Below are 16,747 nucleotides of genomic sequence, written 5' to 3'. Positions count from 1 at the left end.
ACACACAGAGTCACACACACACACACACACACACACAGAGTCACACACACACACACACACACACACACACACACACAGAGTCACACACACACACACACACACACAGAGTCACACACACACACACACACACACACACACACAGAGTCACACACACACACACACACACACACACACACACACACACACACACACAGAGTCACACACACACACACACACACACAGAGTCACACACACACACACACACACACACACACACACACACACACACACACACACACACACACACACACACAGAGTCACACACACACACACACACACACACACACACACACACACAGAGTCACACACACACACACACACACACACACACACACACACACACACACTGTCTGTGTTGTGTCTGTCTGTTGTACGCTGCTGGTCAGGCATCTGCTTGGCAGATGTGGTGTAGCGTACATGGATTTGTCCGAACGCAGTGATGCCTCCTTGAGCTACCGATACTGATACTGTCTGTTGTGTCTGTCTGTCTATCTGTCTGTCTGTCTGTCTGTCTCTCTCTCTGTCTCTCTCTCGTCATTTTCTCTGCTTAATAGTGTCTCTCTTTCCCGGCCAATTGGAATTTTCATCTGAGTTTTTGCCAGGCAAAAACCCTTTTGTTGCTGAGGGTTCTTTTACTTGCGAACTGGTTGTGGCGAATGAAATTGATATCAAAGCGGTCCTCCTCAAACTGAAACTCAGAGGCCCAAACTTTCCGGGCGAAAAAAAGTATTTTGACAAAAGCGGCAGTGCACAAGACTATTTCTAAACAAGCGTGCTGCCACCTACAGACAACGACATTATGTGCCTGCGACCATGATATAAAAATCATGTCCGGCAACAATGTGTCGACGACAATATTATGTACCTGACAAAATGTCTCCGTGACAATAATTATATGCAGTGAATGTCGGCACATCATGTCCGACAACAATATAGACGACGATATAATATGCTTGACAATATTTATATGCAGTGAATGTCGGCATATCATGTCCGACAACAATATAGACGACGATATAATATGCTTGACAATAATTATATGCAGTGAATGTCGGCATATCATGTCCGACAACAATATAGACGACGATATAATATGCTTGACAATAATATATGCGGCGACAATAATTCTGTGCAGCAAACATCGATATATATATATATATATATATATATATATATATATATATTATTGTCGCCAACGACAATATTTACACGGCAACAGTAGTTACGAGCCGCAACAACGGCCGCGATTTCCGTTGTTCAGTACTGGAGTGAAAATTGATAAACTAACACAGACATTTGTAGACACGCCTTTCCGAGCAGATTGACAGGGAATAGTGAGGTGAGGTGGGATGGGCCAGTTTGGTGGGTGAGGGGGGGGGGACCAGTGTGTGTGTGGGGGGGGGGGGGGGTGGGGGGGGGGGGGGTGTTGAAGGGTAGGGTTGTGGTGGGGGTACGTTTGGGATCGTCTGTTGTTAGCTTTGGCCATTTACGTAGTTGTGTGTGTGTGGGCTGGTTGGTGGTTAGGTGGTCATCATCAAGTAAATACACCCCCTCCTGTTGGTCCAGATTTATTGCTTGCTGTTGCTATCGTCATAGTTGTTCTTGATTTTTTTTTTTTTTTTTTTTTTGGGGGGGGGGGGGGGGCGGCTATTTTTTTATATTATTATTTTATTTTATTTTCTTATTCTATGACGTTTTTATCTTATTTTGTTTCATTATTTCAAAATATCTCATTCTATTTATTCATTTATCTACTTTATTTATTCAATTTTCTTTAAAAAAAAAAAAAATTTCATCTTATTCTATTTCGTTTTTATCCTATTTTGTTTCATGATTTCAAAATATCTCATTCTATTTATTCATTTATCAATTTTATTTATTAGTTTATCTCCTTTTCTTTTTAATCTTATTCTATTTCTTTTTTTTTTTATCTTATTTTGTTTCATGATTTCAAAATACCCCATTCTATTTATTCCTTTATCTATTTTTGGAGGGGCTGCGGGGGGGGGGGGGGGGGGGGGGGGGGGGGGGGGGGGGGGGGGGGCAGGGGGGATGTGTGGGATTGTTTCTCATCGTAGTGAACACAGTGTGGGTGCTCAAAGTAGATAATGCCATCATTACACACGATACAGCGCGGTCTGAACTCACTGACCTACACCTGATTGGGCGAATGAGTGAGTTTCAGTTTCAGTTTCAGTTTCAGTTTCTCAAGGAGGCGCCACTGCGTTCGGACAAAAACCGTATGCGCTACACCACATCTGCTAGACAGATGTCTGACCAGCAGCATAACCCAACGCCCTTTAGCCAGGTCTTGAGTTCACGCATATATATTTGTGAACCTATCAGAGTGGGTTTCTTCTACAGAATTTTGCCAGGGGGACAACATTCTCGTTGCCATGGGTTCTTTTTCAGTGCGCCAAGTGCGTGCTGTACACGGGACCTCGGTTTATCGTCTCATCCGAATGACTAGACACTTAGTTTGATTTTTCCAGTGAAAATTGGAAGAAATGGCGAGAGCGAGATTCGAACCCTGACCCTCATTACGGACTCTGTATTGGCACACGAGAGCATCATAACCATTCTGCCAATTTCTTCTGTCTGTCCATGAGTAATAATTTATGATAGGCATATTGAACAAGAGATAAATAGTTTTAATCTTTTTTTTTTTTTTCTTTTTGAATAAGGCAAAAAAACAAATCAGTCAAATTAATATCACTCTAAAAGTACTTCATTCAAATTAGTGTTACTCTTTATGAATAAGACAAAAAGCACATCATTGATTTCTATCCCTTTGTTTAGAAAACGGCAACAATTCTCTCACACACTAGAAAGGATGGGGGGTGGGGGGTGGGGGGAGGGCACAGAGAGAGAGAGAGAGAGGGTGAGAGGGAAGGGGGAGGGGGGGGGAAGGAGGAGAGTCCGTCTTTCCGTCGTTCGATTCTTGGGTGAAGTTGATGAACCAACCGACAAAAAAAAAAAAAAAAAAAAAAAAAAAGGCTTTTTGTGGTCGCTACGCAGTTTTTGAAAAACAATAAAAAATAAAAATTCACAGGAAACATGGTAGTTGAGTGGGGTGGGGTGTGGTCGTGTGCGGGTGGGTTCGTCTTTTGTTAGGTTTTGGTCAGTCCGTGTGTGCATTGGGGGATGGAGGGGGGAGGGGGTGGGATGGGGGGTGGGGAAGGGCGGACGGGGGGGCTGGTGGTGGTCATCAGTAGATCGATAAACCTTTCCCGTTGGACCACGTTTACTGCTTGTTACCGTTATTATCATTTTTGAAAAATATGTTTGTTTTTTTATATTGTTTTTGTTGTTTTTCTTTTTATCTTATTTTTTTATATTTCAGTTGTTTTCACTTATATGATTTGATTTTCATTTTATTGTTATTTCGTGTTCGATTTGATTTATTTTCCGTTTTATTCAATTTTATTTATTCATTTATCTTTTTATCTATTTATCTATGTATTTGTTTATCTACTTATCTTTTTTTTCTTTTTAGTTCATTGATTTGTTTAATCTTATTTAATTGTTTCATATTTATTTAGCTAAGATTTGTTATAAATATTAATTTTCATTTCATTATTTCTTCAATGAATATTCATCAAAGGCACATCATTCGAAATCGATGGTTGCTCATTCAGTTATTGCCATTGTTTATGAAAAAGGCAAAAGCATATCATTAAAACCATTAAATTACATGCTGTTGTTTTGATGAGAACTGGCAAGGTGCTTGAAAAAAAAAGTTTTATCACCCACAGTCACACACACACACACACAGACACAGACCCACCCACCACCCATCCATCCGGCCACACACACACATACACATACAGAAACCTTCCCCCCCCCGCCCTCCGTCCCCTTACACACACACACACATTCACACACATACACGCATAGAACCCCTCGCCTGCCCCCCACCCCACACAGAGAACACACACACACACACACACACACACACACACACACACACACACAACCCCCCTCCCCCCATTTTGTCACCCCCTCATCTACCCACCCACACACACACATACAGACCCACCCACCCACCCATCTGGCCACACACACACACACACACACACACAACACACACACACACAAACACACACACACACACACACACACACACACACACACACACAAACACACACACACACACACACACACACACACACACACACACACACGCATACACGCACAGAACCCCCCTCCCCCCCTCCCACACACACACACATTCACACATTTAAACACACAGACCCCACCCTCGCCCCACTTCTCTCCCCCCCCCTCCCCCCACACACATTCACACACATACACACACAGAACCCCCTCCCCCCTCGCCCCATCCACCCCACACAGAGAACACACACACATACATACACACATACACACAAAGATACAGAGACCCCCCCCCTCTCCACCCAATTCTCCCCCCCCCCTCCATTTGGCCCTCCCTTGCCTCACCCCCTCCGTCCCCCCTCCCTCCTCCACACACACACACACACACACACACACAATCACAGAGCTAGGGAGGAGTCAGACCAAAATTAATCACGTCGTATAAACCAGCTCAGCTTGTGTAGTACACGCCCAGGATGGAGACAGAAGGTCTACTACGCACGGGAACATCACTTCACTTTAACTCTATACATCCCGTTAAGCACAGTGTATACAAGACAGGTCTTGAAAACTCTGGGTGACCGGCTGGCTTCCCCCTACGTTATGAAGTATGCTTTTCCCGTATCATCATAAAAGTCAGCGAGGGTGGGAGAGACGCTGATATGACCTAACACCATTTGTACGCCTAAACAAATGGCTTCTGAGGCTTCTGACTGTATGAAAGATGGTCAATCTCCTTGTTTGGCCAACACGAGGCAAAAATATAATTTTCTGCTTGATATCTTAAAGTGTGTTTAATCTTCCGAACCAAAGGGGGGGAAAAAAAAGCTTATTGGGTTACGCAAATAAGGATTTAATGCCTGTTTTGTGAGTGAGGAGGAAGTGATGAATCAGACGTGTGACTCTCTCTCTCTCTCTCTCTCTCTCTCTCTCTCTCTCTCTCTCTCTCTCTCTCTCTCTGTGTGTGTGTGTGTGTGTGTGTGTGTGTGTGCGTCTGACCGTCTGCCTCAACAAACACAGCACTGTAGAAAAACACAACGCAACACAACACAGCATAACATAGACCAACACAGCACAATTCAGCACAACACAGCACAGCACAGCACAACGCAACGCAACGCAACACAACGCAACGCAACACTAGCAAATTAAATAGATCTTTTATCAAAACTTTATGGCAGAAAATGATGTGTGTGTACAGATAGCTCATTGACGAAATATCCATGTTCTCACAGCATACAAAAAACGCAGAAACATACATAACTAAGACTCAGGCCTGTATAATTACTATAAACACGCGACAATAACATCATTAATTAGTATAATTGGAAAGAGAGAAACTATCAGGAGATTTCAGTAAACGAACACCAGCCCACCAAAGGACCCGAGATGACCTGGAAGGCAAACAATGGAGACCGAGAGACTTAATTAATAGACAATGGGGTAACACCACGGACTTATAAAAATTCAATAGATACTATCTTTAACTATCTCCATACGAACGGCGAAAGAGGCGACGTTAACAGCGTTTCATCCCAATTACCATCATCAAAATATTGCAAGCGGAACGCTCTTATACTGAAGAGCTGAGTGTTGACAAAGAATACCACAGTTCTGACGACGGAAGCTAAAGGTTGGGTCATTCAGACACCCACTGGACATCCGAGGGGTCTGTGTAGAGGAGAAGAGAGGACTGGCCGTACTAAGTGAGTTAAAAAAAAATAATTATAAGCCCGTGGTGATACCAGCAAAAGTACAGAATAAGGAGCGCATGCTCTGCCCCAAGCCTTCGACGACACGGGAGCATCTGCGAAAGTGAGCTATCCAGACCTTTGGTCCTGCTTTACGGCTGTTGCTTGACTGAGATGCCGACAATAATCAAGACTACGCGGCAGAAGATACAGACATTCAACAACACCCATAGGAGAAGTTGTTTGGTTTTGGTTTTTTGTTGTTGTTGTTTGTTTGTTTCTTTGTTGGCCGTACAAAATCAGCAACAATGAGTTGTGTCGTCAAAGGCGTCACCAAACAGATAATTTGTATTCAGGAGGATGTTGACTTGGTCAAATGAAGTGCACTTTATTATCTCACGGAGGATGTTGTATTTGTATTTGTATTTGTATTTCATTTTATCACAACAGATTTCTCTGTGTGAAATTCGGGCTGCTCTCCCCAAGGAGAGCGCGTCGCTACACTGCAGCGCCACACATTTAAAAAAAAAAATTTCCCTGTGTGCAGTTTTTTTTTTCCCTATCGAAGTGGATTTTTCTACAGAATTTTGCCAGGAACAACCCTTTTGTTGCCGTGGGGTCTTTTACGTGCACTAAGTGCATGCTGCACACGGGACCTCGGTTTATCGTCTCATCCGAATGACTGTTGACTGGGTGGAATGAAGTGCACTTTATTATCTCACATCTGACTATATTACATTATGGCCTCATTAAAAAAAAAAAAAAATAAAGATTCAAAGAAACAATACATATTTAAAAAGCCAAATGGAATGTAATATGCGAAAGTTATGTATCACAAATCAGTTAAAGACAATACATTTAGAAAAGTGACAAACAACACATGCCCATACACACTGGCATCCAGCAGTGTTTAGCACAGAGAGAGAGAGAGAGAGAGAGAGAGAGAGAGAGAGAGAGAGAGAGAGAGAGAGAGAGAGAGAGAACGAAACGAACGAAATTTTATAATTTTATTTCAAGAGGATAAGGGAATAAGCACAACTGCTTTTTTTTCTTTTTCTTTTTATATAATTTATATATATATATTTTTTTACATCCGGTCCTGTAGACAAAATTGAAAAAGAAAGAAGAGAGAGAGGGGGGGGGGGGGGGGGGGGGTGCACAGGCCCATTATGTGAAACAACAATTGCACACACCGTTACTGACATTATGATTAAAATTTTGTTTCAAGTCGCGCAGTTCGCTTGTTCTTATTATTATAATAATATATTCTTCCATATAATGACCTTGCACAACGCTTTAAGCAGACCGTTTTTGTCAGGATGTAAGGACTACTCAACACGTAGTATCTGATAAGAAAATCTAGGGAGAGCTGGACAGTACAAGGTCTTCAGAGAAGAAGCCGCCCTCAGTCAAGTGTTTCGGCCCTTAACTCCTTACACTCTAAGGGGACCGGGCCGCACCCAGGTCATGACTCCTGGATGCCCTTGTATTGCCACCTTTTCTTTTTTTTTTTTCTTTTCCTGGTCCTCAGCAGGTTCGAACCCGCGCCTCCAGGGTGATCGCCACTACAGATCTGAGTCACCTTTTCTGGCAGACGTTTTAACCACTGAGCCATCGTACGCCTTTAATTCTTATGAAGTTTACTTTCATTCCTCATCGACCAGATCCAGCTGGAACTCTTTTCTGCTGCTTCTGCCATTGCCTTGAGAGCCCATGTCCTTTCTCTGCCAGATATCAACAGCTGTTTCGCTGATGAGGCTGTAGGTAAATGCACCCACAAACCCGGCCTCTTATGGCGAGGACTTTGGCTTGGAAACTTAAGATTCTCTCAGGCTAGCATACTTCATTACTGCATTAAACAATAAAACAAACAAACATATGAATAAATAAATAAATGAATAAACAAATAAATAAGTAAATGAATAAACAAATCGGATAAATAAATAGATAAATGAATAGATAAAATAAATAAATAAATAAATTCTGGCAGTTTGTGGCAGGCAGACACGGTGCCAGCATTCGAGGAGAAAGTCATGTGCAGTGACAAGGGACTGGGTCTGGAGTTAGTCAGTTCAGTTTGGGGGGGTGCGTCAGTTCAGTCGATCCAGTCTTCACTGAGTTGCACTCAGTGTTGATCGGGGAAGAAGAAGAAGATGATGATACGATACTTATACAGCACCTTTCCTCGGTCGGAGACCAAGCTCTGAGCGCTTTACAAACTCGGGGTTATTTGCACAACAGGCTGCCTACCTGGGTTTAGCCGACTGACGGCTGCCATTGCAGTGGGCGCTCATCATTCGTTTCCAGTGTGACGGCGTGGTTCAGCTCAGATTTCTAGCACTGACGCACACATGCACACTGAGACAGATACTGGTGTAACATTTTATGTGTATGACGGTTTTTCTTTATTTACACCGCCATATAGGCAGCCGGCCATACTACGTTTCCTGGGGGTATGCATGCAGGGTATGTTCTTGTTTCCACTAACCCACCGAACGCTCACATGGATTACAGGATCTTTAACGTGCGCATTTGACTCTTCTGCGTGCACACAAAGGGGGTTCAGTTCAGGCACTGGCAGGTCTGCACATATGTTGACCTGGGAGATCGGAAGCCACCCCATTACCCAACAGGCGCCGTCACCAAGGTTCGAACCCGGCGGGACCCTCAGATTGAAAGTCCAACGTTTTAACCACTCGGCTATTGCGCCCGTGAAATAACCGCTGGTTACCGTGGTTGACCCTGTGAGGAATGCTGTTTCTTTTATTTATTTATTTGTTTATTCATTCATTCATTTATTTATCTATTTATTTATCTATTCATTTGTTAATCTGTTTGTTTATTTATTTATCAAGTTATTTATTTATTCATTCATTTAGTCATTTTTTGTTTATGTATTCATTTATATATATATATATATATATATATATATATATATATATACTTGATATATATACTTGCTTATTCATTTTTACTTCACCACCACACGTGAGCAAAATTTGTTCACACACGTCAGAAAAAGTAATACAATTTCGATTCACCGTAAGCACAATGGAAGGGAAATAACTGTTAAGCCTTCCCACTCACCGAGGAAGAGAGTAGAGTCTCTTCTTCATGCAAGTGAAGGTCACCAAGATGGCTTCGCTTGTCAACCATCGGGCGATTGCCCTTTCGTCTGCTGCACGGCTGATGCTTCGTTCTGTCTCTACCAGTGCCGTTAGGACCTCTGAGGGAACCAATGTCGATACTCCTACACATACTGGACAGGTATATCTGCCTTTGCATTGTTTATCTTTTGTACGATCTACCTAATGTCTGAATGTCCTCTCTCTCTCGCTCTCTCTCTGTCTCTCTCTCTCTCTCTGTCTCTCTCTCTCCTCACTCTCCTCTCTCTCCCACTGGTTCACTGGAATATCAGAATATAGTGAGTGACAGACTTTCCTGACCTGGTAAAAATGTTACAATCAGCTATTAATCCTGATATAATAATTAATATTAATAGGCTATTTCATAATATATTGGGTGGTGGGGGGTTGTTTCGTTTTTGTTTTGTTTTTTGTTTGTTTTTTACGAATTAGCTGGGCATCGATGATCTATACGAAGCTTGCTGCTTACAAAGATCCTGATGAGAATGTCATTGAAGGATATCAGTAATCGTTAGAATTGGTAATTTTAGTTAGTGGGAGTTTGTTGATAGGTAATTTAAAATATTAGTGGCATTTCCTTGGTAATTTTAGTGGGAGATTTGGCAAATACAGAGTCAGAAGAAGGTGTTGAGGGTGACAGAAGTCAGTGGATCTAGAATTTGATTCCTGGTTGGACATTCCTGTTGAGACCAGTTCTATCAGCCATTAGTGAAAAATTCATGCCAGACAGCAGGGAAAGCAAACTCAAGAATCAAGAAAGGCCTGCATTTTCATGAAACGCCGGAACTGAAGTATGCATAGACATTCATGGAACGAGAATTGAACATTTCACCCATTAATTATTTGGGACTGATGTTGAGCTGCTTGCTGTACACCTATCAATGATTGATGCCCAGTTTAGTGCTGGAGAATTTTGTAAAAAATAAATAGATGAATGAATAAACATTAAAAAAAAAAAAAAAGTGCTCTCCTCTTGCCAGGGAATTTAAAAGATTCGGGGGTTACACGTTTAAAAATCTTCTGGTACTAAACCTATGGGACATACAGGCACACACACACATACACACACACACATAAAGACATGATGTAATGTTTTTAGATTGTTATTTTTTTCTCTCTTTTTCTTTTTATACCTGAGGAAAAGGCTCTACCATTAGCCTTGTATATATTTGTATGTGTGTTCACTGTTTGATCATACATTCTGTGTGTACATGTGTGTGTGTGTGTGTGTGTGTGTGTGTGTGTGATCAGGTTTGGGACAAGAATGACTACAGGCGTATTCGCTTTGTGGACAAGGACAAACTGGTGAGTTGACCCTTTCATTGCCAAGCCAATTTTATGCTTAGTGACAACTGTTTGCCAAGGATTTTTTGGTCGTGAACAGTAATACTAATAACTTTAAAAAGAAATCTACCATGGAAAGTATTGAAAGAAAGTTATAACCTGTACTTTTCTGAAAAGAAAAGAAACACACTATCCAGTTATGACAATTACATGTGCATTTAATGATTTAGCAACAAGAAAAATCCTACAATGACATGGACGGAGATTGTCATCTTGGGGCTCTCAAGAGGTAAAAATGGCATACACTGCAGAGAACTGTTAGCTTTGAAAATGCTGTTCTTACTGTTCTGGTACTTCTAGTCTTTTTATGATTTTATGGAAAGTGTTAGAATTGACAACAGACAAAAATGAAAAATATAAGAAGATTTATTACGAGTGATACAGATTTGACTGTGTGTTGGAGAGAGAATTTTGTTGAAATATCAGTGTAGCATGTCACCATATTCAATATTCTTTAGAGAATGATTTAGTTATCAACTAGTGGGATGAAATTGATGCAGGCAGTAGATGCTTGTTTTATTAAAAAAAAAAAAAAAAAAAATAAAGAAAAGAAAAGAAAAAAGTTTTTTAGAATTCAATATTCATACTGACTTTACAGCAGAGAAGATGTTTATGTTCTTGCAGGTATTGAATTTCTCTGTAGCAGTCAGAAACTAATCTTAATCTTAAGTTATGTGATGATTTCTGTAGACTATGTCTTCAAGCAAACTTTTGCCTTCAGTTTCAAACTTTATATATAATATCGCAATATCTGTTCGCAACTGAAACAATAACCCCAGTTCCATAGTTAAAACTCTTTCAATGAGTATTTCGATGTAAGAGTATGAGATGGTTTTATCATTATTTTCTTGAAAATATTTGTTTCAGTATGCTTTGAACATGTGTATGCTTTTTGAGAATCTGACGTTACATTCACTATTTGAGTGTTTTTAATACAGTTCAGTTATTAGGTTTTTTTTAATAGGTTTATTGTGTTCTTTTGATAAAGTTTTATTTGTAATCCTCCATACCCCTAAAGGGTTGAACTTCAATTTTGAAAGGAAATTAAATCTTGAATCTTATTCTTTCCTTTTCTTTTTCTATTCTTTTTTATGCTGTCTTTCTTTCTTTTTTTTTTTAGATGACTAGTCTTTGAGTCACATACATATATACATACAAAAGTCACTGTCAGTCAAAACTGTAGTCAGTATTATTGTTTTGTGTTTGTGATGTGTTTTTGATGAAGCATTATGCCTATGGTCATTAGAATCAGTTGACTTTAATCATTCAGTATTTATGATAGGTGACTGTGCCTTAAAGTTACACTTTAGAAATAGAATGTACATGCTAGTACTCAATTTATGATTGTCATCAATGATTTATGGAGTCAAATTTCTGTTTATCCATTTGACATACATTCAGTGATGCAACTTGTTAACTTTTAAGTCAGTGTGTGTGTATGTCTGATTTGTGTGTATGTGTCATTGTGTGTATATAGCGTGTTTGTGTGCGGGCATGTGTGTGTGTGAGTGTGTGTGTGTGTGTGTGTGTGTGTTTCTACACTGAATTTTTACTCACATGATGTCCAGGACTTTTAGATCTTTCATCTGGAGTTGTTGGTCTACCCCAGCCAAAAGTTCCAACCAGTGATCTGTGTGTGTGTGTGTGTGTGTGTGTGTGTGTGTGTGTGTGTGTTGTTGTTGTTGTTGTTTTCTCTCACTGCTGTTAATGTGGCTGTGTTGGTGTTAAGCCAGGTGTTCTCTTATTCTCCTGCCCAGAGGCCTAGAAATTTAGGTTTTACCCACATTTGTGGTCTTGGTCACAAGTCATTGCTCAAGATATCTGTCTTGTAAATGGTCATCATAAGTTTTGTTTGTTGGATGAGCTGGAATTTCAGTGTGTTGAATTTGATATACGTATACTCTCTTGCTTTGATGTATGATGTCTCGTGAGGTGTTAGTCTTTCTCATCTGGTAGTTATTATCTTTGTGGGGCAATGAATTATCCTTGTTTATTTGCAGAGTTTGGCTTATAACCTTGAAAAAGGCAGAATAAGAAATATACCGTAGATAAAAAATATTGATGGTCTTAGAGAACCTGTCAGAGGTGACTGGATCTCCAAGACCATCCTTCAGGGACCGATGCAGGGGGAAAAGGAGACGGGGAAAACAGCAAAAGAAGTGGGCAGACAACATCACTGAGTGGACAGAGAGCTTTGCTGAAACTCAGGCCCTACCCCATGACCACCACAAAACTGAGAATGTCGGTAATGCGTTCATAAGTGCGATGTCCCTGTGACCAAACCAGGTTTCCGGACCAGTGACAGTGACATTGATAATGTCGAGGGTGGCGTATGTGTGTATACATGTCTGTCTGAAGTGTGGCTCCCTGTGCTTGGGTACAGGTGAACCCTCAGTTTGCGGTCAAGCTTGTTGATGAGGACCCGGTGGTGTTGGTCAACAGCAACCACGTGTTCAGCGACGGCGGTGGGGCCCTGGGTCACCCCAAGGTCTACATCAACCTGGTGAGTCGACTCGATAAGACTCAAATGGTTTGGTGACGTGTAAGCGGCGCGGCATGCTCGTAGCACTAAGTGAAACACTTGCATGTTGCATCCTCCCAGCCCCTCCCTTTCCTTCCTTCCTTTTCTGCAGAAAAAAAACCAACACTATAATAAGAAAGCAAGAGGACTTGCAGGCACAAAAAAAAAAGGTTGGTGCTGCAGTGATGTGATGTGTTCTCCCTGAATTTTACACAGAGGAATCTGCTGTGACAAAGAACACAGTACAATAACAATACAATACAATACAATACAATACAATGCACACAGAAATCTGTTGTGACAGAGAACACAGTACAATAACAATACAATACAGTGCAGTGCAATACAATACAATACAAATTACAATACAATTCATCTACAAGACCGAGAAGTACGCTAGTCTAGCCAGCAGCCTGAGAAAATCTGGCTTCCAAGCCAAAGTTCTTGCCGTAGAGATTGGTGCAAGAGGGTTTGTGAGCGCATCTGCCAACAGCCTCATGAAACAGCTGTTGATCTCTAGCAGAGAGAGGACACAGGCTCTCATGGCAGTGGCAGAAGCAGCAGAATAGAGTTCCAGCTGGATCTGGTTGAGGAGGAATGAAAGTTAACTTCATAAGGATTAGATTTCCCTACTCAAACTAGGCGTATGATGGCTCAGTGGTTAAAACGTCTGCCAGAAGTGGCGACCACCCTGGAGGTGCGGGTTCGAACCTGCCGAGGACCAGGGGAAAAAAAAAGGCGGCAATACAAGGGCATCCAGGAGTCATGACCTGGGTGTGGCCTGGCCCCCATAGAGTGTGAGGAGTTCAGGGCCGAAACACTTGACTGAGGGGGGCTTCTTCTCTGAAGACCTTGTACTGTCCATCTCTCCCTAGAGTTTCTTATCACAATGCAATGCAGTGCAGTGCAATGTCATACAAAAATCTTTGTTAAGATGAAAATAACATCATCCCAAATCAGATGAATTTGGCCAAGTGAGATCACAAGTTTAGATAAGTACTCAATATATGGAAACTTGATTTTTTTTAAAATCGACAAAGACACAACTGTAAAAGCATTGCATACACATTGGAGGTGATTTACCTTAAATGTAAAAAAAACAAAAGCAAAGAAAACAACAACAAAGAATCAAAGATATTTTGAATTGGATATATATGCACACACACACACATACACACAATTAGGGGTACACATTTTTGCCCAAGCAAAATCTGCTGAGTTGCTGCCCCTGGACCAAGCAAATTTTGACTGTCACTGGTTATGAAGTTACAACTTGTATGATGTAACATGTTCATTTTGCCATCATTTTGAAACAAATTTTCAGATACTGCATTCACAGGAATTTCAGAGAGTAATTTGCCCCTAACACTCTTGCATGGCAGAGACCTACGTTTGTTGTGTACGGCAGCAAGCCAAAACCAAAAGTAGTGGTAGTTGTCACGACAGGCAAGTCCATAGACGTAATTTCACAGGACTGACAATTTGTTGGTCATGGTCAGTAATATGTTAAACATTAGCTGATGCAGATTTTTAACATACTGTCCTCATCCATAAGAGGAGCAAAGAAGAAAAAGGAAAAAGGGGTAAGATAACACTTCAGGTATTGTACACGTTATGGCGTGAGTGCTTATAGTGATCAGTTAGGTTGTAATTACACACACATTAACATGGAACTGTGCAATACACATGTGCACAAACAAACACATGCACACACATACTCCACAATATGCTCTGTGAACACACACACACACACACACACACACACACACACACAAGCACTTTTGCATATATATGTGCATATACATGCACACACAGAAATGAGAGATTCACACATGTTTCAGCATGGTGGAGCATCTTTGGAAAAGGCACCTTACTCCAATTTTCCTAACTCCACCCACGTGTGAATGGGTACCTGACTTCAATTGGGCAAGGTTAAAAACAGCAGGAGAGGATTTGACCCCATCTCTCTTAGTCTTGCCCAGCCTGAGATACAGTGGATATGAATTCACTGCCCAGTGACAGTAAAAGGTTAGGGGACCTTTGATCTTTAAAAGGAGGGGGGGAAAGAATTACACAAACCATTCAACAGTTAAAACAGTATTCTTTAATCATATCCTTTCTCTGTGGGTTTTTTTTTTTTTTTTTTTTTTTCATCCAGGACAAACCAGAGATCGGTGTCTGTGGCTACTCTGGGCGCAAGTTCATCCAGAAGAAGTACTACAACCCCACAACGCACGGCGCCTCCATTACCTACGAGAAGTACCTGGCTGAAGTACGACCAGAAAAAGCATGAGGATCTGTCTTAGTTTCTTCAGAGCTCACAAATGTGTGTGTCGTGAGTTTTCTGACATGTTATACAAAAGGGAATGAATGACACAGATAAAAACATCTTTGAAAGACTGGCAGTTTTTTGTTTTTTTTGTTTTTTTGATTTGTTGGGTTTTTTTTGTTTTTTATGTTGTTGTTGGGGTTTTTTTTTTGGGGGGGGGGGGTTGGTTTTGTTTTTTTTGTTTTGTTTTTTTGTTGTTAGGTGGACGAATAAGAGGAAGTCCATTGTTTTTATATTTGTGTAGTAATAAAGCGTGGATGTTATCACATAGTTATCAGTTGTTTCTTTTTATGTGAGAGTGTGTACGTGTTTGTATTGTGTTTTATCAATGACTTTTTGTCACAGCAAATTTCTGTGTGGAACAGCTGAGTGCAATCTATGCTTCATAAACAAAACGCTCAAAGCGAAATCATAAACACACTCAATCCTCATAAAAACTCTGGCAAACAATGTAGTGGCTAAAGCGAACAAGCTGAAAGCACGAAGTGATAATTACAACAAGAGATTGAGAAAGCAAAAACTGAACATGCCCACTGAAGTTTGGAAATACCCCTTCTCAGTCCAAGGGAAGCAACCAGGCGCTATGGATACATCAATACTTGGGGAACAAAATGTTTAGTGGTCTTGTTAAATCTGTGAAAGCTTACATCGATAAAATTCAAGTCTTGTTGCAATCAACCAAATCTGCATGATTTATAGTCTGTAAAATAAGTGAATAAATAAATGAATAAAACTCAAAAAACAAAGAAAGCGTTTGGAAATAAGTGCATATTTCATGAGTCCAAGAAAACAAGTCCATGAGTACTTTGAGAAAATCTGTGTTTCTCAAGTGGACAGCAGAAGCCTGAACTAAAAAAAAGTCTGTAATGTGAGCATAACATTGTATGAAAGACATATTTTACATGATTATGGATTGACATTTGCCCGCCCCAGTCTTGTTTCATCGATGAGATCCATGCTCTAAACTGCTCCGTTTTTCAGTAGGGAAGGATCTTTTTCACCACATGCATTTGGCAGCTGATTTCTTTCTTTGAGATTAAATTAACTAGTTATGTAAAGAAGTCTCCCCACAGATCAAAAGTAATATTTGCAAGCAAAGTGTTCATGAGAAGAAATGGAAATTTGGGTGAAGGCTGTGCCAAGGAAGGAGGGGTGGTTGCTTTCATTGCAGTTTACAGTATTTATGTTATTGTGTTGTGTGGGTCTGTTAAGCATTGACCTTCTTATCATCAGCAAAGCAGCATGCTGATTTCTGGACGATAAGCCTGTTAGTACTATTGACTCGACATATGTGTGCACAGACACTTAAACATAAAAAAATATGAGTGTGCTTTGACTTTCATGCTTTCATGCACACACACACACACACACACAGATACACGGACAGAAAGATACATACACACACACACTCACACACACACACACACACAACTTTTTATATACATATATATAGATAAATAGATATTAAAGAAAATACTTTGACAAATTCTAGAAAGGCAAAGCATTAACAAATGTCCAAATATATTTATTACATTCACATTACATATTCATTCATTTGCTT

The 16,747-nt window shown here is 40.6% G+C and overlaps 1 protein-coding gene across 1 annotated transcript; it reads left to right on the top strand.

The window, feature by feature from the left end:
• Positions 1 to 8,943: 8,943 nt before the first annotated feature.
• LOC143293006 (NADH dehydrogenase [ubiquinone] iron-sulfur protein 6, mitochondrial-like) lies at positions 8,944 to 16,490 on the top strand. The gene is made up of 4 exons (XM_076603786.1): positions 8,944 to 9,113; positions 10,244 to 10,297; positions 12,720 to 12,839; positions 15,016 to 16,490. The coding sequence occupies exons 1-4, from the start codon at positions 8,961 to 8,963 to the stop codon at positions 15,148 to 15,150; spliced, it is 462 nt and encodes a 153-aa protein (XP_076459901.1). The 5' UTR covers positions 8,944 to 8,960; the 3' UTR covers positions 15,151 to 16,490.
• The last annotated feature ends 257 nt before the right edge of the window (positions 16,491 to 16,747 follow it).

This window comes from Babylonia areolata, chromosome 18 (assembly GCF_041734735.1).
Source record: "Babylonia areolata isolate BAREFJ2019XMU chromosome 18, ASM4173473v1, whole genome shotgun sequence".
In the NCBI taxonomy this organism is placed as follows: domain Eukaryota; kingdom Metazoa; phylum Mollusca; class Gastropoda; order Neogastropoda; family Buccinidae; genus Babylonia; species Babylonia areolata.
Note: the sequence above shows the minus strand (reverse complement) of the source record. Positions and strands in the feature narration are given on the sequence as shown.